We start from the raw sequence: 23,046 nt of genomic DNA, 5'->3' as shown, positions 1-23,046 counted from the left end.
AGCTTTCTCACTGTTATATGCAACACTGTCATTTTACATTTGTTAAGGAGTCTGCAATATTAAGACCTTTTGCTACATATCTCCATGAGATGGATTTTGTTCCAGAAGATATCTTAGCTGTTAAAAAGAGCTAAAACAGCCTGCAGCATCATAAAGAAGAAGATGATACACAACCATAAAACTTTAAAGCTCCATTTTGGGAAAATGGAAATTGTAGAGTTGGCCTCCACAACAAAGGGTATGACGCTGCAAGTCTCAAAGCAATTTTTCCACACATATTGGTCTTTGTCATTTTTCAAAGAACTTCAACCTCATAAATGGCACTATGGTGTGAAAATAGTATATTATTGCCTAGACATGTATTTTAACGGTCTAGTGATGTATTAGCCGTTCATCTTGTGCTAGCAACTACTACTACTAGTTATACTACTGCTACTTCTGCAACTACTACAACTGCAACTACTTCTACAACGTCTACTGCTATTAATGCTACTACTATACTATTAATACTACTACGACGACCACCACTACTACTGCTATTACTACTATACTATTAGTACTGCTACCACTGCTAATACTGCTGCTACTACTACTATTACTACTACTACTACTGTTACTATTACTACTTCTACTACTACCACTATTTCTACCACTAGTACTACTGCTACTACTATATTATTACTTCTACTACTGCTACTACTACTATACTATTACTACTACTATACTAATACTACCACTACTACTATTACTGCTATTAATAGTACTACTACTGCTATTACTACTACTACTGTCTCAGCCATCCTTTGGTTTGGGCCGTGGGTCAGTCCTCGCTTCTAATGATTTTAAGCACTCGCGACTTTAAGGAATGATTGCGTTTATTTTATCATACAAAAAAAACCAAACTGTCTTCTAAATAAAGACAATATTACTAGGAAAGGACTTTTTTAATCCTCTGCCTCTTCCCTTGACATTCAGCGTCTGAAAAACACACACCCGGCCTCATATCACCTGGGCGGTGCAAAACCCTCATACAGACCCCTACAGGTTAAATGCAAGAAATAAATTTCCAACCTGCACTTTTGCTGCAATTACATGTGACTATCTATTCCCATGAGGCCATGACTCTTAGCAGGAAACCGGTGGATTGCTTACTCCGGGTACCTCGGGGACTTGTTCGCGAGTGAGGGTACGATGGAGCGTGAGATTGGCCGGAGAATCGGAGCAGCGGGGGCGGTATTGCGTTCGCATTACCGCACCGTTGTTACAAAAAGAGAGCTGAGCCGCAAGGCAAAGCTCTCGATCTACCGGTCGATCTTCTTTCCTATCCTAACCTATGGTCATGAGGGTTCGATGATGACCGAAAGGACGAGATTGCGGGTACAAGCGGCCGAGATGAGTTTTCTCAGAAGGGTGGCTGGCGTCTCCCTTAGGGATAGGGTGAGAAGCTCAGCCATCCGTGAGGAACTCGGATTAGAGCCGCTGCTCCTTTACTTAGAAAGGAGTCAGCTGAGGTGGTTCGGGCATCTGATAAGGATGCTCACTGGGTGCCTTCCTTGGGAGGTGTTTCAGGCACGTCCAGTGGGGAGGAGACCTCGGGGAAGACCCAGGACTAGGTGGAGAGATTATATCTCTACACTGGCCTGGGAACGCCTCGGGATCCCCCCGTCAGAGCTGGTCAATGTGGCCAGGGAAAGGGAAGTCTGGGGCCCCCTGCCTGAGCTTCTCCCCCCGCGACCTGACCCCGGATAAGCGGATGAAGATGAGATGATGAGATATCTATTCCCACATCTTGGCAAGGACATTGTATTTTCATAAATAATTAAATAACAAAAAAGTCAGACCCGAAGAAAAAAAAAAAAAATGCCTAAATTAAACGGCTGCTACATTCCGGCCCCTAATTTTAATACTCTATTACCAATTATCAAACACCTTTCAGAAGCCGTTATAAAACACTAACAAAACAACCCTTTTTTTCCTTCTTTTTTTACATTCCTTAGAACCTTGCAAAGTCCAGTTAAGCAAAAAATCCTAAGCCTAAAAGCTTACTTGCATAAACAGTTCATTCAAAAAAGTCAAATTTCTCTTCTTTTATGTGAAAAAGGTTTCTTCACTGCTACCACGTGGCAGCGTCGCAATGTCTTTTGTGTGCATGTGTGTGCAAGGACGTATAAGGATAAATGTAGAGCCGGGGCAGACTCCATAACATGGCGACTTGGCAAAGGCGGGTCGCTCCGAAACGGATGTTTTTGTCTTGAGACGAACACCGTGATCATATCCTTTAGAGTCGGCCATTGTCTCTGTGATGCGTCCCATGAGCCAAGAGTTCCTGGGTGATGTATCTTCCACCAAGAGAACGAGGTCCCCAACTTTGAAGTTCCTTCGTGGTTTGTGCCACTTTTGGCGCTCCTGCATCATTGTGAGGTATTCCTTGACCAACCTTTTCCAGAACAGGTCTGTAATGTATTGTACTTGCCTCCATCTTTTACGAATGTATGAGTCCTCCTTTCTGAACAAACCGGGTGGCATTATTGGTTTACCTTTGAGCTGGAGGATGTGGTTGGGTGTTAGTGCTTCGATAACATCAGGGTCAACGCTGGATAGGGTAATGGGACGATCGTTTAGTATAGCCTCTGCCTCACACATAGCTGTTTGCAAGGTCTCATCCTACAGAGTTTGCTGTTCAAGCACTGAATAGAGCGCTCTCTTGACCTGCTGTATAAGGCGCTTGCTTCAGCAGCTCTTTATATTTGAGGATCCATCCCACTGCTCTTTTTAAGTAAATCCAGCTGGAGAAGTGACTTGGGAGGGATGCAGTGGGAGATTCACTGGGCTGTAGCACTATTGCGTAGACCGGTACAACATTCCTTGCATCTGGATCATCTACCGAGATCCCGCCTGGATCTTCATCACTCCCTGGCCATTTGCATGGAGCTGTCTTTACAAATTCAGGGCCATGAATCCATGTTTTGGACTGAAGAAAGGCGTCTGTCCGCATGCCACGTGACGCTACAGCTGCAGGATTGAGCTTGGAGCTGACGTAGTTCCATTGAGTGACTTTGGACAGTGTCTGTATGATGGCAACTCTGTTTGCGACAAAGGTTTTGAACCTTGCTGTTGTGCTTGCAATGTATTTCAAAACAGACATGCTGTCGGATGGAATTTGCAGCTCTGTTTTCAGCATGCGGTCCATACGCACCGCCAAGACTGCCGCCGCAAGTTCCATTCTGGGAATGGTGGTCTGCTTGAGGGGTGCTACTTTTGCCTTGCCCATTATGAAAACAACGTGCACTTCCTCTTTGTTGTTAGTGAGTCTGAGGTATGATACTGTTCTTAGGCCAACCTCACTTGCATCCCAAAGTGATGCAGCTGTGCTGCGATAGGACCCAGACGAAACCTTAACATGACTCCGATCAGCTTGTTGGTCAAGTATGGACCTTGCAGCAATTCTCTATTCAGAGAGGTTCCATGGAACGTCGATGCACAGTCAAACACCACACGTAACTTATTTTCGCATGGGTGCTAGACCCCATGATGTGGTATGTACCACAATTTGCCACGTTTCGTTTCCAATTGATCCTGGGGTATGACCTCCGCATATCCTTTTACCAGCACATCCTGCATGAAAGCCCTGTATGGAAGCATATATGTAGCAAAATTCAAATGGCAATGCAATTTGCAATTTGCAAATCAATAAGTAATTACGTTACGCAATTGATAATGCATTATGCAATTTCATAATGTAATTTGTAAATACGTTATTCAAAGTGTATTTTAATATGCAAAGTGACAATGCAATCCTCAATTAAATTTGCAAAAGTTATAACAATAAAAATATAATAACATTTTGTCATTTTCTTTGAGTTCCTTTATTCAAATTGAAAAGCTATAGCGTCCCCGTGATTGCAATCCACTTCGCCACGCTCCGTGTGTTGCGATATTCAAATGACATTTCAATCCGCAAAACGAACGCTTTGCAAAAGATTTGGCAAAACGGTATCCAAAACGTTTTCCAAAAAGTCAATATGCAAAGTGGCAAATGTATCAGCCAATCAGCGTCTGGGCAGGAACTAGGCCTACGTCACTTTCTATTGCCTCCAAGGCTATCTCCGCAGTGGGTCTCCCGACCCTATGTTTCGCACCCAGTGCCTGCAGCACTTGGGAAATCTTTGTGTTTACCACACTGGCGTCAAAACATACCAGTGAGGATAAGTCGTCTATCCTATCTCCCAGAACACGCACTCTATCTACTGCATCTGTGTCTTCAACACGATTGTTCTCCACATCATCGGCCAAACTTCGGAGCGCATCAATGATCTCCATTGGTGACCATGGACCTGAAACATACGAACTAGAAGTGAACGTGGACAAGGAAATGACGAGCAAGTGACGTAGTTCCCGCCAAAGCGCTGATTGGCTGATACGTTTGCCACTACACACGGAGCGTGGCGAAGTGGATTGCAATCACGGGGACGCTTTAGCTTTTCAATTTGAATAAAGGAACTCAAAGAATTTGACAAAATGTTATTCTATTTGTATTGTTATAACTTTTTGCAAATTTAATTGAGGATTGCATTGTCACTTTGCATATTCAAATACACTTTGAATAACATATTTACAAATTACATTATAAAATTGCATAATGAATTGTCAATTGCATAATGTAATTGCAAATTGCATTGCCATTTGAATTTTGCTAAATATATGCTTCCATAGCCCTGTACTCCTCAAAGAACGCTTGGTATCTTTTAAACCTCTTCAGCAGCTGTTGTGCTCTTTGTAGGGCACTGTGCCTGTTATTGGGCATGCTCACACCTGGCTCACGAAAGGGCAGCTTGAGGTAGTAATGCCCATCCTTTAGGACTGCCGAGTCTGAGACGATGTTAATGAGACAATGTTTGTCCTCCACAGACATTTCTTGCTTTTCATAATGCTGCCCAGCAAAATCCTGATTATACTGCTGAGTTAGAATCTCTTCCAAACTGGAAATGGCTATCCTGTTTACCGATACAGGATGAAAGTCGCCCATGAACTCCTTGTGACCAAGTGGGCCATTTATTACCCATCCTAGGAGGGTTTTGACAGCAAACGGTCCATTACCTTTGCTGTTAATGACTCTCCATGGCTGTGACAGTTTGACCACTGTCCCTGACTGTTTAACCACCCATCAATAGCGCGCATTGATGGGTAGTGCATAAACAGCGAACCTTCCAGCAGTACAATCTACATACAAGCTCTTTATTCAAATAACAAACACTCACAACCAATCTCTCCCTCTCACCATGGCTCGGTACTGCAGACTAAAAGAGTCAGGGTGGGGCTAAGGGGTTTAAATATGGTGTCAACACCTGCTGCCACTGATTTGCCCAAATTGGGCAAAACCATTTTCCCTTGAGTCAAAGGAGGACACTGAATTCTTCAATCATTGACATTGGACATTAATGAGCGAGAAGCCTAAATGCACTAGTGAAAATCAATGATCTAAAATATGATATGAACTTTAACATGCATGCTGTATATTTGAGGAGTTTATTCATGGTTGAGTTGCAAAATGCCACAGTATTATAATCCCCCCTGTTGATTGAGCCTGTCTAGTGGGAGGGGCCATGGGGTATAAAACGGGTGAGCTGCTGTCCTTCTGACAGTCTGCTGTATGCTGTTGCCGGAAGACGGGGTCTGTGTTGAGCAGGGTGCTCAGCTCTCTACGAGATGCGAAATATCTACTGAGATATTTGGAGGTTGGCCTCCTCTGTATGTTTGGCACTTACTTGACACTTTGGAGGAATAATTGTTAAAAACCTATTTGCAACTGTGTGCCTTGCCTTCCTTTGGGTTTGAAAGTCCGGTGTAATAAGGTTACATTACCTTCACCCGAGGCGGGATGTGACAATGGCTCCATAACTTTTGGAGCATTTGCTCCAATCATTTGCCCGATGTTGGCTTTGATTGTTTCCAGTTTTTCCAGTTTCTTCAGATTAGGCCATTTTTTGAGGTCTTCTTCTGTGGGAATGTTGTCTTTGGCTACAGGAATTGACTTTTGCAAGAACAAAAATCTGGCAATTGAATGTACATGTTTCCTTTGAGTGCAGCCACTTCCATCCCAGAAATGTTATAACTGGTCACAGGCTTCTCCAGACCCATAGTTTTGGGCAGAACCTTTACTTTCTTTCCACTTGCATTTAGCCCTGTCATTAATTCCTCTATGCAAAAGGTTGCAGTGCTTCCCGGGTCAAGGAAAGCATACTTCTGCACAACCTTTGTTCCTTTGCATAGCTTCACTTGTACAGGAACAATAGAAAGCTTACACGCATCGTTACCGGCCCCAATAAGGCTGCCAGCATCCAGGGAGACGTGGCTTGATGTGACCTTGGCTGATTCTCCAGCAGGGTCCCCAAAATCTCTTTTGGTGATCCGAGATTCCACCTTTTCTTTCCAATTGATGTGCAGACTGCTTGGGTAGTTTTGATGGCAAATTTGACATGTCATTCTGTTTTTACAATATTTGCTCATGTGCCGTTTTCCTAAACATCCAAAGCACAGACCTTTATTTTTCATAAACTCCACCTTTTCTTTATTGTGTTTACTCTTTAGGACACCACAAAACTCCAAAGAGTGGTTTTTGCTACAGTGTAGGCAGGGTTTGTTAAGAGCGCTTGAGGTTTCTTGTTCCTCCTTTTGGTCGAATTTGGGTTTGTTTAGTCTGTTCTTGAAAAACTACTCCCCCTACTGGTTTGTCCAAAAGGTGTTTTTTGTGTTGGCCTTTTTGCCTTTAGCACACCTTTGTTATCAGTCACATAATGTCTGTCACAAAAAAAGGGATCCAGAACGACTCGGTATTGTCTTTCTACAAATTCAACAAGGTCTTTAAACTTTGCTCACCGTTTGCTCCTATCTGGAACATCACAGCTGATGGTTCTCCATCTGTCCCGGAGCTTAAAGGGCAATTTGGATACCATTGTCCTCAAGTGAGATGGTGTCTCCAGCTCTTCCAAAAAATGAACTTCTTTCATTATATTGAAACAGCTTCGCAGAAAGAGCGCATATGACCTTAACGCTGGTCCATCCTCTGGTTTTATTGGAAGCCATCTCAGGACCTTATCCATGTGTGCTGCTGTCAGCCTAATTTCATTGCCAAAATGCCATTCAAGTTGCTCTTTTGCTCCTCTGAGCCCTCTTTCTGGGTCCATGTGAAGGAAGCTACGAACCAGCTGGTTGGGTTCTCCTTTTGTGTATTGCTCTAAGTAGAATAATTTGTCTTGCATATTGTCCTCTTTGCGCTCTATTCCTTGTTCGAAAGCCATAATGAATCATCTGTAGAGCATCACCGTAAAATGTAGGAATTTCTCTGGTAGAAAGAAGAGCAGCTTGATGTTGCTTGACAAGCAATTCAATTATTTCATTTTGTTTTCTGATGACATCAGTGAAACCATTCTCTTCATTTTTATTTGAGTTTCCATCTCCTTGGTCATGATCCAGGTTTTTGCTTTTAAACTTTGCTTTACAGAGGGGACCTTGGTGAGTGATGTTTGATTTCCCAGAGGCTTTTGAGCAGTTGCTGGAATCTTGTATTCAGTAGATGCTTCAGACATTTCCAACTGATTTATTGATAATATGCTTTCTGATTTTAATTGCTTTGATGTTGATGGTTTTGGTGATTTATTTTGTTTGGTTATTGATGATTGGGTTGCTTGTCCTGCAGCCAATGACTCACTCTCCATGTAAACATACATTTTTGCTTCTCCAGCAGCCAATTCAGCCTCTATGGCAAGCCTTTCCCCCCTTGCTATAATTTGAGCTTATTGCATGTCCAAAGCATGTTTCATCTCCAATGCTTGCACTTTAGCCATCAGAGCAGCACGTAGCTTGTAAGCAAGCAGAAGATGCTCTGGAGGAGGAACTGGAGGAGCTGGTTCTGCTTTGGGGACTTTTTGATTGGGATACACTGGTCCCAATGGTTTCTCTTTATGCTCCTCATCATCCACGCTTTTATCCTCTTCGTCCTCTGTTCTTTCCCCTTCATCCATCCATAGGTTAATGCCATTTAGAAACTCTTTTATATGGACATGTTTTGGCTCGAACCAGTCCGTATGATCTGCCTCCTTTTCCTCTTCACATGAAAGGTTTTCAACAGTCTTTTGCAACTCAATAAATTCTTCAACATACTGATTGAGCGCCTCTACATGTTTGCGACGTTTTCTTTACTTTCCCCAGTCTCCAATAAAGCATTGATTTCATTCCTTTTCTGCGTTAAAACGCAGAGCTTCCCCCCGTGCGATGCGATTGCCTTTATCAAAAGCGTCTCATCTGCTTTCCCAGTGATAGACATTGCAAGACAGGTTGTGGTATTTTATTTACTTTGCACTCACTTATTGGACCAAGGCAAACAAGATTCATCCACTTATATTGAGCGCATTTACGCAATTTCCTTGTTGCTGTCAGTAACACTCAAGCGCAGCGGCTCCAATCATATCCAACAGGAAATCAAACCCATCTACTCACAAACCGCAGAAACTTTGTCCACTTTCACTGCTGCTTGTGTGGTGCTTCTTCTTCAATCCAAAAGTCTTTCAACTTAAATGTCTCGACCTTCCTTTGGTTTGGGCCGTGGGTACAGAAGACAAGGTCAGTCCGACTCGCTTCCAATGATTTTAAGCACTCGCGAATTTAAAGAATGATTGCGTTTATTTGATCGTACAAAAAAGAACCAAACTTTCTTCTAAATAAAGACAATATTGCTAGGAAACGAAAAAACCTTTATAAATAACGAGTAAACTTCAATAACAACGAAGTAGACTAAATAAGCACGTGGTCGAAAGACTTTTTTAAACCTCCGTCTCTTCCCTTGACTGACGTCTGAAAAACACACACCTGGCCTTATACAACCCTGTTTTTTATTGAACGAGACTTCAACACGGAACAGCTGCACGAAACGATGGTCACGTCACTCTCGGTGACGGTGTCGACAACAATGAACACATGAACAATGTTAATAGAATAGAACAACACACAACCACATAACATCCCGAACCCATTAACCCCACTTAATCCTAACAACAAAACAAGTTAACAAAAGCCCCTTTTGTCAACTGACAACCCCAATTCCCAGAATCCCCCGCGGCTCCGGAACACGGCGTAGCCTTTATTAATCTTTATTATCTGAATGGGAAATGCAATATTTTAGGAGATATACACTAGGGCTGACCGATAAATCGTATTTTCATCATCATCGCGATATGAACATGCGCGGTTAACACATCGGAAAAGATGCCTGAAACGCGATAAATAAAAATCATTTTATTTACACGCGCCATGTATTCACACCCAGCATGCGAACATTTGACCTATCAGATGGAGCCCTGGATACATGCGCCATGCATTCACACCATTTGGCCAATCAGATGAAGCAACAGCTAGCCGTCGGCGCCGGCAGCGTCCCCGGGTCCTATGTTCCCTCGGGTCCTATGTGTTCCGGAGCCACCCTCAAATTAATTGGTGTTAATTTTGTGGCGACTGCGAGGCTATGTAACACGATGGCGGAGAAAGGATAGAATAGCGAGGAAAATGTGGTTGACGAAGACCTTGTGGTGAAAAAGAACTGCACTTCTGCAATTTGGAGTTATTTTGGATTCCGTAGCGACGACGTGTTACAAACACAGGTACTGTGTAAAACATGCCGAACAGCTGTGGCAACTTCCAGAGGAAACACAACAAACCTCCATCACCACCTGCAACACAACCATAAAGAACTACACGAACAATTCAAAGCTAGCCAAACCACAAAACCAAAAACGTTGAGTAGCAGCAAATCTAAAACCTTGCAAGAGTCCATTTTTCAGAGTTTTGCGTGCGTGACTCCTTACGAGAAAACATCCAAACGCCACGGAGAAATAATAGAGGCCATAACTCGTTATTTGGCTAAGGACATGATGCCTATAAACACAGTGACCAAAGATGGTTTTGTGAGTCTGATAAGGAAACTGGACCGAAGATACAGCATTCCATCACGCAATTATTTTTCCCAAGTCGCCATTCCAAAAATGTACGACACATGCAGGAAGACAGTGGAATCGGAACTGGGTCAAATTGAACACTACGCCTGTACCACAGATCTTTGGTCCAGTCGAACGACAGAGCCCTACATCAGCCTCACTGTACACTTCCTGGATCAAGACTTTGAACTGAAAACGCGATGTCTACAGACAGCCTACTTCCCCGGAGAACACACTGGGGAAAACATTGCGTGTGGACTACGTGAGGCTTTGACCAGCTGGAATTTGCGGGAAGAGCAGCTAGCTTGCATCACCACCGACAACGGGTCAAACGTTGTGAAGGCCACCGAACTCAACCACTGGGTCAGACTTCAGTGTTTTGGCCACAGGCTGCATCTTGCCATCGGTAAGTGTAAATTAATACATTTGCTTTACGTGGCATTATTGTTATCTATTGCCGTCTTATTTTGTAATATTATTGTTTTATTATTGTTTTTGTTATTTATTGTTATTATTTTATATTGTTTTTTGTTTTTTGAGAACCTCTGTGTCTATTGTTTTGTAACCTATTGATTTTGAGCTCATGCGTACAAGTTAAACTACTACTACATGCCACATAATGGTAGTCTGTCTAGTCCCTGAATCATTACTTTGTAATTACTGTAGTTAACTAGTATGTAGTCCCTGAATTATTACTTTGTAATAATTGTAGTAAATTATGCAGTCTGAATTATTTCTTTGTAATTATTTCAAAATTGTTAGATTTTGCCGTTAGGCTACAATGATTACTGGTAGGTTTTAATATTTTTTTCATGTGTTTTCCTGTCTTTCCAGAAAATGCTGTTAAAGATGACAGCCGCATTGCCCGTGCTGCTGGGCTTTGTAAAAAATTGGTGGGACATTTCTCCCACAGCTGGAAGCAGAAGATGGCACTGAAAGAAGCACAACAGGAGCACAACCTCCCAGAGCACTCACTCATCACAGAATGCCCAACTAGGTGGGGCTCGAGGCAAAAGATGATGGAGAGGATCTTGGAGCAGCGGCAAGCCATATCTAATGTCCTCTCGGCAGACCGAAAAACACGGCATCTGGTTCCCTCCTGGCAGGACCTGGATGTACTGGAGTCTGTAAACCTGGCATTACACCCTTTGCAAGTATTTACTGATGCTCTTTCCGGGGAAAGCTATGTGAGTGTTTCATATGTGAAACCAGTCCTTCATCTCTTGAATACATCAGTTCTGTTGAATACAACAGAAATGAAAGAAACAGCACGGAAGGTAATTGGGTGCTGTTCAGCCTAAATCGGAGGCTGAACCCTGGTTAAATGAAACCACCAGGGCTTCTAGACAGGAGTGTAGAAGAGCTGAGAGAAAGTGGAAAAAGGACAAACTACAAGTGTCTTTCCAAATTATGCGAGATTGCTGGCGCCACTACCAGTCGTCTGTGAGAGAGGCCAAAAGAAAATATTTTTCTGAGATAATTTTGTTAAATTCTCACAAACCTTGTGTATTGTTTAAGGTAATTAACTCTGCTCTGAATGCACCACAGGCGTTGCAAATTGAGGGGTCTCCTGCTGTGTGTGAAGACTTTCTCAGGTTTTTCACTGACAAAGTGACATCTGCTAGAGCACTTATTTCTCCACCTGCTATTGATCCCTCAGTCTCAGCTCCATGCTCTGTGTTCTTAGAGATGTTTGAGCCTGTAACCTTGTCCTTTGTGGAGGAGATTGTTGGCCACCTGAAGCCCTCAGGTTCTCCAGCAGATATTGTTCCTCCTCGACTTTTTAAGGAGATTTTTTCAACTATTGGACCTTCTTTTACTGCTGTCATTAACAGTAGCCTATCATAGGTCGTGCCGGCTCAATTTAAACATGCTGTTGTGCAACCCTTGTTGAAAAAACCTGGACTTGATCCTACTGCTTTGTCTAATTTCAGACCTATCTCCAAACTGTCTTTTCTGTCAAAATTCCTGGAAAAGATTGTTCACTGTCAACTCATGGACTTTATAAATGGACAGAACATTATAGAGATTTTCCAATCTGGTTTTAAAACATTACACAGCACCGAATCAGCGCTGCTTAGAGTTTTTAATGATATATTTTTAGCTACTGACTCTGGCCATAGTGTTGTCCTTGTGCTCCTAGATTTGACTGCAGCCTTCGACACAGTAGACCATGACATCCTCATTGCTCGTCTGGAGCAGTGGGTGGGTGTCAGAGGCACAGCACTAAAATGGTTCAGGTCTTATTTAACCCAGCGGTCTTTCTGTGTTAGCCTTGCTGAGCATGTGTCCTCCGCTGTCCCGCTATTACATGGGGTTCCGCAGGGTTCGGTGCTTGGCCCCCTTTTATTTTCCCTTTATTTACTCCCACTTGGCTCAATTCTTAGGAAGCATGGTATTTCTTTTCATTGCTATGCTGATGACAGCCAGATTTATATTCCTCTTAAAAAGGCAGAAGCATACAGTATTAAGCCTTTGTTAGACTGCCTGCAAGACATTAAAGCTTGGATGTCCCTAAACTTTTTAAATTTTAATGAAAAAAAGACAGAGGTTATGGTTTTCAGTGGCTCTGGTGCAGGGCCGGTTCTGGCCCTTTTGTAGCCCTAGGCGAGATTGAGTTTTTGCGCCCCCCCCCCCCCCAATAGCGAGCCGAGCGTTGCCCTGTTAATTTACATTGCTATATTAAACATCACTTAAGACGCATATTAACTGATTTACCTTTACTTTGCTTGCAGCATTTTCACACAATTATAGCTCCACTATACTACATTGCAAATAAATGTGTGATGCATGGACAACAAACAGAAATGTTTCAGAATATTTTCTTTTTAATTATTTTAAATGACTTATATACATTCATAAACACTTAAGCATACAAGTAAAAATAAGCCAAAAGTATCAAGTCAAAATATGCAAATATATACAAAAATGCTACAAAGAATGTTATGAACTTAAAAAAAAAACACACTAAAAGAACACTATAATGGACACCAGTTTAACTATTAAACACTCTACGAACAAAAGTGCAGTTGTATCGGGCATTTCTATTGACCTTTCAAAGTGACGCAGCATTAGAATTTGACAATTCTAGACTTCCTAATGGCAAATGTGTTGATGGTATCATCAAATGATATCTGACTTGAGACCTCTTGGTTGACGCTCATCAGTGCAAGCCCATTGAGGCGTTCTTGACTCATCGTTGACCTTAGGTAGGTCTTCAGTAATTTTAATTTTGAGAAGCTTCTTTCAGCAGAAGCTACAGTCACAGGTAATGTGACAGCAATTCTTAGGGCCACCCACATATTTGGGAAAACTTCTTCAAGTTTCTTCTCTTTTAAGTGATTTAGAATTTCCATTGTCGTCATGCCGGCTTTTGGCAATGCTTGGAAATTGTTCAACTCAAGTGCCAGTTCCCTCCCGTCAAAGTCTTTATGGTCACCTTGGCTCAGAGTGTTGCTGAGGGTTTCGCACTCCTGGGCGAGTTCTTCCTCTGTCAAATTAGGGAAGTTAATTAACACTCCAAACTTGTCCTGAACATCACCCAAAAGCTTGAAGCGTTCTTGCAGTGATGTTACCGACGCATCGACAATAACATTGAAGAAGGAAATTTCTAATTTCTTAAGTGCGTCTCCTTCTGGCTCATCAGGGGATTCATAAGAGAACTGTCTCTTTGTTTTTCTCAGCCTCTTCTGCTTTAGGACGGTGTCCACATTGATCTCCTCACAGAGATCTCTTGCGGATACCTGAGCAGAAGCGAACCCAGTGCTTCTATAGCTCACCAGAGAGTCTACTGTTTTCCTCAGGAGATTCAGAGCCACATCCAGCTGCATTGACACAGACTGCAATGCTTTGCTGACATGATGTATTTTGGCCAGCATGTCATACCACACAATGCTACAAATGGTGAAGCGGTATGACCCAACTTCTTCAGCCAAAGACTGTGCTTCAGTTATTACCATTGAGTCAGTGGCTTTCTCCCTGACCTCAAGAAGGGCATCCCTCACCTCCGCTGTCTGGAATCTCACAGCCTGCACACTGCTAATTCGACTTTCCCATCTTGTATCTGACCAGGATTTCACAGTTGTTTGGACGTGGTGCTTTAGGATGGCCCACCTTTGTGTGGAGGCAGAGAATAGTGTAAAAATTCTTTGTAGGTAGCCAAAATAACTGAGTGCATCCGTAGAACTTTTTGCTGCATCCGCAACAACAAGATTTAAAGTATGTGCTCCGCACGGGACGAATAAAGCTCTTGGATTTTTTTTCAGAAGTCTAGCTTGGACACCTTTGACCTTTCCCTTCATATTTGCGCCGTTGTCGTAAGACTGTCCCCGGCAGTCTTCGAAGGGAAGGTTGAACTCTTCTAGTCTCTTCAGAATGAGGTTGGAGAGGCTTTCTCCCGTGGATGATTCAACTTCAAGGAACCCCATGAAATGTTCTTTTATTTTTGGGGTGTCGGTGTCGTCTGCTGCAACAATTCTAACTATAACCGACAACTGCTCTACGTGGCTGAGGTCTGGGGTGCAATCCAAAATAATGGAATAGTATTTGGCCAGCTTTATCTCCCTTAACATATAGTGAACAATTTTTTCACCAATGCAATCAATTAGTTCATTTTGAATATCCTTTGACAAGTATGTTGCATGCCTGGCTCCTCTCTCCACATCAGCAACATGTTGTTTGAGAACTGGGTCAAACCTGGCCATGAGCTCAACTTCCTTAAGGAAGTTCCCATTATTTGGCTGGTATAGTCTGTCTGAGCTCCCCCGCATGGGAATATTTCGCTCGGCCAAAGACTGTATTATGGCGACCAACCTGGTCAGCACATCACGCCACCTCCTCCTTTCAGCTTGAAGGAGTGCCATTTCCATTTTGTCAATTGTTTGGCCCTTTTCAAGTCGAGTCTCCAGTTCCTTCCATGAGGTCATGTGCCCTAAATGCTCTGAACTTTGCTCATGGCTTTTCAGGATCTCCCCGCAATTCTTCCAGTCATTTAGGCCACTACTATTGAGGTTAAAATGTTTCTTTGAAAAGAGCTTGCAGCAGAAGCAGTACAGAGTATTGGTTTTCCTTGAATATACAAGCCAGCTTCTCTTGACTTTCTCCCCATTGACTAATTTCCTGTAGAAGTAGTGGTGGTGGCAGCTTCTCCCATCATCTCTTTTGGGAAATGTAAAGTCTGGATTGGTCTTGTATGGTCCTCTACTAACTAACTCAGTCCTTACCGCATCACAGAGGGCTGGCCAGTCAGCAGGATCTATGGGTGCTCCCTGGATATTAGGAATTGAGGAGGGTGAGGTGTCTGCAGGCGGCAGTGTAGTAGCAGAGCATGTTGCGGTTGTTGTTCCTTCACTGGTCTCAGTGGTCTGTGTTTTACTGGTGCCTGGAATACTAGATGTGGCCCCTTCACCTGTATCAGCCAGATGTGGTTGAAATTAGTTTCATAGGGATTTCATAGGGATCTTCAAGTACATTTTGTCAGGTGGTTGTTGGCTTAGTTATGCAAAGGACTTACTTGCTTCAGGCTGCGTGTCCCTGGTCTCAGTCGTCTGTGTTTCACTGATGCCCTGAGTGCTTGATGTCCCTTCACCTTCACCTGTATTCAAGCATATAGTATACCAGACAAGCAGTGTTTAATAATGATGTGAAAATGATCATGTATTTGAATTACTTTTAGAAAACAAGCTATGGACGTGGCTTGAATAAATACTATTAAATAGACTCACTCACCTGATGCAGGCTGTGTGTACCTGGCCTGTGTTCCACTGGTCCCTGGAGTACTACTACTGGATGTCCCTTCTCCTGCTGCAGCTGTATTTAAACATAGAGTTCATCCATGCTGTTCATTACACAATTGCATTTGGTCATTTCTATCATCCTTCCACATAGTTGTATTGTACAAATACATTTTATCTGACCATGTAACTTGTAGTAGGTAACTTACAATTACTACCACCACTACTATTATTACTACTAGGCTGCTACAAGACTAAATAATACTACTAATAACAAAAAAGTTATAATAATAATAGTAATAATTGCTAATAATAACAATAACAAAAACAGCAACAATAGTACTAGTACTAGTAGTGCTCTGTAAGGTGACCTTGGGTGTCTTGAAAGGCGCCTCTAAATTAAATGTATTATTATTATTATTATTATTAGTTGTACTTACAAAGTTCAGAGAGAGGTGAACATGACGGATCAGGTGTCCTTTCTCCTGCAGGTGCTGGCTTCTGCAAATATTGCTTGAGTGCATCTGGCCAATTAAAAAAATATATATACGAAATACTGTTTATTCCGTGTTTTATTTGGCCTTTTGTAAATTCATTGAAACCGAAACCGAACCGTAAAAGGAAAGGGAGATTACTGGTTGTAGTCTTTTCGCTCGGTTTTAGCCCTACGGTTGATACGGAGAACCGAGCAAAAAGACTACAACCAGTCTCCCTTTCCGTTTCCGGTTAGGGTTAGGGGGGGCCTGAAAACGCGATTTGAAAATTCAATCATTTCGAATTATAGAATTCAAAATTAGCCAAATACCCGGGACAGGACCAATAGTAAGAATTTCGTTGGTAATCACTCTTATTTCATCCTAGACAAACCAGAAACGGGGCTCAATGTTCAAAATACCGGAATTGTCCCTTAAAAGTCGGTGGCTAGCGGTGGCTAGCGCCGCGGTAGCTGCCTGAGCGGCCGCAATGTTACATGATGCACTTGACAGCCTGACATGAGTTTGACACTATAATGGCAGAGGTCAACGTCAATTACCTCTATACTGGGCTTTCTTTTCTTCTTCTTCTTTTTTACGTTTTCGTCCTTGCGCGCCAGAGGGTTTAACTTTAGTCCTTTTCATTTTAAGAGTCAATACCTATGTCAAGCTTGATCGACGCATCTTAATTTACCGAACGTAACGTCTTTCACGCCACGCAACGCCCCGCAACGCCCTTGATCGACGCATCTTAATTTACCGAACGTAACGTCTTTCACGCCCCGCAACGCCCCCCCCCCCCCATGGAAAATGATTTACAAAAAACATAAAAAAAAACGATTAACTAAACGTCTGGCTGAGGGGGCGCCCTAGGATAATCGTGTTTAATAATAAAAAAAAATCTTCGCTTGTTTAATTAAATTAAATTAATTAAGGGCGCCGCTAGAGGGCGCCCCCAACACATTTGTCGCCCTAGGCAATTGCCTAGGTCGCCTATGCCAATCGCCGGCCCTGCTCTGGTGTGTCCCCCCTGGTTGACCTAGGCTACCTGGAACAGTTCCGTAGGCCAATCTTAAATAACCTGGGGGTTAAGGTGGACACTGACCTCAAATTTGACACCCAGGTAAAAGCTGTGGTGAAGTCCAGCTTCTTCCAGCTAAGGCAGCTGGCAAAAATTAAACCAATGCTTCAGAGACAGCATCTTGAAACAGTAATCCATGCGTTTGTGACCACCCGGCTGGACTACTGTAATGCACTTTACATGGGGATTAGTGAGGCCTCCATTGCCCGCCTCCAATTAGTTCAAAATGCCGCAGCTCGTCTCTTGACTAACACTAGAAAGTACGACCACATCACACCTATTCTGGCTTCATTGCACTGGCTACCTGTACGTTTTAGGATTCATTTTAAAATACTTTTATTTGCGTTTAAAGCCTTAAATGGCCTTGCCCCACCATACCTCTCCGAGCTGCTAAAACCCTACACTCCTAGCCGTTCTCTTAGGTCAGCTGACCAGCTGTTTTTGGCCACACCCCGTACCAGGCTAAAACGCAGAGGAGAACGTGCCTTTGCGGTAGCAGCCCCAAAATTGTGGAACACTTTGCCACTCCATATTAGAGAAGCTACATCCCTGTGTCTCTTTAAAACCTTGGTAAAAACGCACCTTTTTTATTTGGCCTTTGGACACTAGATGGCGTGTTGATGTGATGTAGAAGTGTTGGGTGGGTCATGTGTTTTACTTATTTTATACTTCTTTTATCTCTTTTTCTGTGTGCAGCACTTTGGAAACCTATGTGTTTGTTTAAACTGTGCTATATAAATAAAGTGGATTGGATTGGATTATACATTTGACATGAGCACTGGTGGGATACAAGATGTCACATACTGTAATCAGATGGTGCATTATCTGAATGTGAATGGAACATGTGTCTTTTTCTATGTATTCTTAATTGTCTCTCTGTTTTAGGAGGGAACACCTTCTGACAACACTGAGGCCCAAAGCATGGATCCACCCAGCAACAAGAAGGCAAAGCGATCATTGGGCAGTTTGCTCAAAACAAGTCCAGGCCCCACCACTCCCACCGCATCTTCCATGCAGCTGGAGCAAGCTCTTGAAGCTGAACTTAACAGCTACTTGCTGTCCCCCACCATTGACAGTGAGGCAGACCCTTTGGCTTGGTGGAAACTCCACCAGGTCACCTACTCAAAGCTGAGCAAACTAGCTCGGAGGTATCTTTGTATACCTGCCACTAGTTCACCCTCTGAGAGGCTATTCAGAACTTGCCCTAAAGAATAACTTGCCATAAGGGGTAGATTTTTTTTTTCCTGATTGTATCTTGATTTAGTTATTTCAATTTCCCCCCGCATACTATAGATCTCTGCACCTTGTTGGGCGGAGTCGAGGGCCTTGATGATTGTAATGGGAGACATTAGTTATTTTAAATTGCCATGCCCATGTTTAATTTATATTTATTTAATTATTTAAGTTGTTTTCCCCCAGATATTTTTTTATTTCAAGAGTTCAATGTTTTTGTTCAGTTTAGAAGAAAATATTTTAAATAGAGCAGGGGAAATTAAACTTCGTTGGGTGTTCATGTTGTGCACTTTGTTCAATAAAAGTTAAATAAAATAATTTATTTCATTTCTTTATTCAGTGGGCATAGGCTATTCAATGTTTGGGGTCTATGTTAGCAGTGTACCTATTATAGCAGAAAGACAGGAACTGTATAGCTAATATGCACACTTCAATATTTGTTTATTTATCGCAAGTCATATCTCATCGCAATATTGAACAATGGTATCGCACATCGCAGATTTTCCTCATATCGTGCAGGCCTAATATACACCATTAAACGCGTTTCTAATGACATTTCTAGCGAGAAATTTACATTTTCCTTACATAATCTTCAGTCAGTGAATGTTTATGATCTTTATTAATCTTTATTATCTGAATGGGAAATGCAATATTTTAGGACCGATTCACCGTTAAACGTGTTTCTAATAACATTTCTAGCAAGAAATATACTTTTTACTTGCATAATCTTCAGTCAGTGATTGTGTCTGATCTTTAGTTTTATAGTTATTAGGATTTGATTGGCTCGCTCGCATGTTTCAACGACGTCAGGTTGTTAGGAATAGGGACGCTGCTTTCGCTAAACTAGCAGCTCAAGTGCTTCCTGCGTTTGTGTTATTAAACTGTTACTTTATGATACTTTTAATGATATCATCTTGTTAGAAACAGGTATATCTGAGAGCCAACCCTGTCGCCAAAAGCATACGTTGACAGTGTACGTTTCGTGAACGCTGGATTACGTCGCATTTCAACATAAAATAGCGTGTTATACACACACACGCACGCACACACACACAAGCACACGCACGCACAGACACACAGACAGACAGACACACACACACACACACACACACACGCACACGGTGCATTTCGCTGCTAAAACAACAACAAAAAAATATTCCCTCAAATATTATTACTAAAGAACCGTTTTCCAAAGAACGAAATGTAAACCAATGCATTCTGAAAGGGAGTGTTTCTCCGATTTTTCCATGCTACACAGAACGAAATGTAAACCCATGCAAATAAAGACTTCATGGTCAGAATAATTTAAATATCATTAATCTCCTGAGTGTGTTGGGTGGTATTCTATTTTTTTCAACGGGGCTGGTGCCGTCTCCTTTTGACCTTTTGACCCCAGACTTCTGGGGGAATAGCTGAATCAATTCATTAGTCAATCAGAAGCATGTAAATATCTTCCCGGTGGCGTAGGAGGATGAACAAGGTGTCCTTCAACGTCTACGCTTCCAGGCGATTGCAACGGTGCCACACATATTCGAACATGTTTAATGGTAGTAATTAGCTGTCGAAATTGGAGGCCTTAATCAATAATGAGCAGCTATTGATTTGCTTCCCGATAAAAAATTGTGACAAATGACATGTTATTTAGCATCTACACGTTGAGCTGAGTCCAATGACATCAAGCATGACACTCTAGCTAATGGTAACATGTATTTTACATGGTACACCTAGGTCTAGGACATGATCTTGGTGTAGCAAGAGGGCGAGCTTGATCTCATTGGACTCAGCTTAACGTAGATGCTAATTAACATGTAATTTGTCAAAAATCTCCATCGGGAAGCAAATCTATAGCTGGTCATTATTGATAAAGGCCTCCAAAATCGACAGCTAATTACTACCCCGAAACATATTCAAATATGATCATGTGTGGCACTGTTGCAATCGTCTCGAAACGTAGATGTCAAAGGATACCTTGTTTGCCCTGTTGCACGACCGGGAAGATATTTTCATACTTCTAATGGATTGATTCATATTTTAAGGTTCTCGAAGTGAGACTTTAAGCGGCTGCAGCAGAAGTGTTGAGACGAAAGATGATATCAAGACATTAATAGAATATTCCCATTCATATTATGATTCTTCGTCATAACATCCGACCAAACATCCTTTACATTCACCGAGCGAAGATTATGAAAGTCCAGGCCCCCCCTTCCTGCACTCGGGGTCCGACCGGGCCAAGTTTCGGTGCGGGGGTCCCAGTTAGGCCCTAGAATATGGTATTCAAATTTCAGGGCGGTAGGACCTTCCTATCTCAAAAACTGTTTTTCCACCACATTCTGAACCATTAGGTCTCGCAGGCAACACTTCTGAAGGGGCTTTGTCCAAATGAAAGTCCATTTGGGAAAACTTTTTTTCTCTATGGGCTAGAACTACAAATCTTGGATATGTCGTTCTCGGGGCCCCGGGAAATGTGTGTAAACATTTTAGCATCCCTAGCTATCTCGAAAAGGCCGGAAAAGGGGCGTGACCTCCAACAGTACAGTCACTGTGCATAAGACAGAGGTTAGTTTCTAGGCCCCATTTTTTGCGGGATGGAGGTGTACATTTGTGGCTTAATGTGTGTAGACACAGCTGGCCTGTGGCCACGTCTTTGAAGTCTGGGGTCAAAAGGTCAAAAGGAGCCGGCACCACGCCGCTTATGAGATAACAAAAAGTGAATCTGTATTTCTCTCATAACATTTTGTCATTATTGAAGAGAGGCCTGATTCTCAAATATGCATGTTGGACTGTTAGGGTATAGGTCTGGGAAGAACTTCAGGCCAAAATCTTGCAAGCGAGCCGCTTGGTGCAGGTGCAACGAGATGGAGCACTTGCTGAGTCATTTCCTGTAGGGCTGGAGCCACAGGTCGAAGCGTATATGCGTCCTTTGAAACCCCCTTTGATATATAAGAGACCCCAAGGTACAGTTTACTTAAATGTTCTCGCCTCAGTCACCTATTGCATCACTCCTTTAGGGCTTCGGCCTCCTAATTGATCATTGTAGTATAATTGAATGCCCTCTTTCATATTATATGATACTTCCACCACTGGGACGTGGCAACAACTCTCCAAATCCATATGGGGGGGGGGGGATGCTTTTGGACAGTAGGGGTGTACACTAGACATAAATAGGAAGCAAACTCAGGAGAAGGAATGACCTCTCACAAATATTTATTGAATAAATTGTTTCAAATAACCCTGCCTCGTTAAATCAATGAAATCCAAGCTGCCTTTTAAGGATACCTCGGAATATCTGTCTATTTTTTAACCGTCGGACCCCAGTTTACGACAAAAACAACACAATTTACGGCAGCTCCTTTGCCGCGTGGTTTTTAGAGCCATGTAAGGATTAGAGGGGGCGGTCGATAGCAACCACCATAGCAACCATGACGGTCAAGTGACTGGATGCAGCCCCGTTGAAAAAAATAGAATACCACCCAACACACTCAGGAGATTAATGATATTTAAATGATTATGACCATGAAGTCTTTATTTGCATGGGTTTACATTTCGTTCTGTGTAGCATGGAAAAATCTGAGAAACACTCTATTCAGAATGCATTGGTTTACATTTTGTTCTTTGGAAAACGGTTCTTTAGTAATAATATTTGAGGGAATTTTGTTGTTGTTTTAGCAGCGAAATGCACCGTGTGCGTGTGTGTGTGTGTCTGTGTGTGTCTGTGCATGCGTGTGCGTGTGTTTGCTTGTGTGTGTATGCGTGCGTGTGTGTATAACACGCTATTTTATGTTGAAATGCGACGTAATCCAGTGTTCACGAAACGTACACTGTCAACGTATGCTTTTGGCGACTGGGTTGGCTCTCAGATATACGTGTTTCTAACAAGATGATATCATTAAAAGTTACATAAAGTAACAGTTTAATAACACAAACGCAGGAAGCACGTGAGCTGCTAGTTTAGCGAAAGCAGCGTCCCTATTCCTAACAACCTGACGTCGTTGAAACATGCGAGCGAGCCGATCAAATCCTAATAACTATAAAACTAAAGATCAGACACAATCACTGACTGAAGATTATGCAAGTAAAAAGTATATTTCTCGCTAGAAATGTTATTAGAAACACGTTTAACTGTAAATCGGTCCTAAAATATTGCATTTCCCATTCAGATAATAAAGATTAATAAAGATCATACACATTCACTGACTGAAGATTATGTCAGGAAAATGTACATTTCTCGCTAGAAATGTCATTAGAAACTCGTTTAATGGTGTATCTGTCCTAAAATATTGCATTTCCCATTCAGATAATAAAGATTAATATAAGCTACGCCGTGTTCCGGAGCCGCGGGGGATTCTGGGAATTGGGGTTCTCAGTTGACCCCCCTACAAACGTGTCTCCCCCCCCTCAACAAACGTGTCCCCCCCCCCCCCCCCCCCCCTTCATGGGTCTGATTCGCCGATTTCCCATGCTGATATCCCCGAAGATTCTCGGGCATCTTCGACAATTTGGCTATAGATCTCTCATTGTCTCATTACACGCTAAATAATATA

The 23,046-nt window shown here is 42.5% G+C and overlaps 2 protein-coding genes across 2 annotated transcripts; one reads left to right on the top strand and one right to left on the bottom strand.

Annotated features, from left to right (window-relative positions):
* Nucleotides 1-9,873: 9,873 nt before the first annotated feature.
* Nucleotides 9,874-18,840, top strand: LOC115560260 (zinc finger BED domain-containing protein 1-like). The gene is made up of 3 exons (XM_030379596.1): nucleotides 9,874-10,392; nucleotides 10,821-11,263; nucleotides 18,158-18,840. Exons 1-3 carry the CDS (start codon nucleotides 9,921-9,923, stop codon nucleotides 18,485-18,487), a joined length of 1,245 nt encoding a protein of 414 aa, XP_030235456.1. The 5' UTR covers nucleotides 9,874-9,920; the 3' UTR covers nucleotides 18,488-18,840.
* Nucleotides 12,611-17,198, bottom strand: LOC115560259 (zinc finger MYM-type protein 1-like). Its single transcript, XM_030379594.1, has 4 exons — nucleotides 16,159-17,198; nucleotides 15,714-15,794; nucleotides 15,499-15,579; nucleotides 12,611-15,393 (listed from the first exon to the last, which is right to left on the bottom strand). Exon 4 carries the CDS (start codon nucleotides 14,909-14,911, stop codon nucleotides 13,058-13,060), a length of 1,854 nt encoding a protein of 617 aa, XP_030235454.1. The 5' UTR covers nucleotides 14,912-15,393; nucleotides 15,499-15,579; nucleotides 15,714-15,794; nucleotides 16,159-17,198; the 3' UTR covers nucleotides 12,611-13,057.
* Nucleotides 18,841-23,046: the final 4,206 nt, after the last annotated feature.

The sequence above is a fragment of the Gadus morhua genome, chromosome 15, assembly GCF_902167405.1.
Source record: "Gadus morhua chromosome 15, gadMor3.0, whole genome shotgun sequence".
Taxonomy (NCBI): domain Eukaryota; kingdom Metazoa; phylum Chordata; class Actinopteri; order Gadiformes; family Gadidae; genus Gadus; species Gadus morhua.
The sequence above is the reverse complement of the archived record's forward strand: the minus strand, read 5'-3'. Positions and strand labels throughout refer to the sequence as shown.

What these genes read in the sequence shown, in the direction of transcription:
- LOC115560260 (XM_030379596.1), top strand. Translation starts at nt 9,921, where the DNA reads ATGATGCCTATAAACACAGTGACCAAAGATGGTTTTGTGAGTCTGATA. An exon ending in CAGGCTGCATCTTGCCATCG is followed by an intron (nt 10,393 to 10,820) that starts GTAAGTGTAAAT and finishes CTGTCTTTCCAG; the next exon opens with AAAATGCTGTTAAAGATGAC. An exon ending in TGAAAGAAACAGCACGGAAG is followed by an intron (nt 11,264 to 18,157) that starts GTAATTGGGTGC and finishes TCTCTGTTTTAG; the next exon opens with GAGGGAACACCTTCTGACAA.
- LOC115560259 (XM_030379594.1), bottom strand. Translation starts at nt 14,911, where the DNA reads ATGACCTCATGGAAGGAACTGGAGACTCGACTTGAAAAGGGCCAAACA.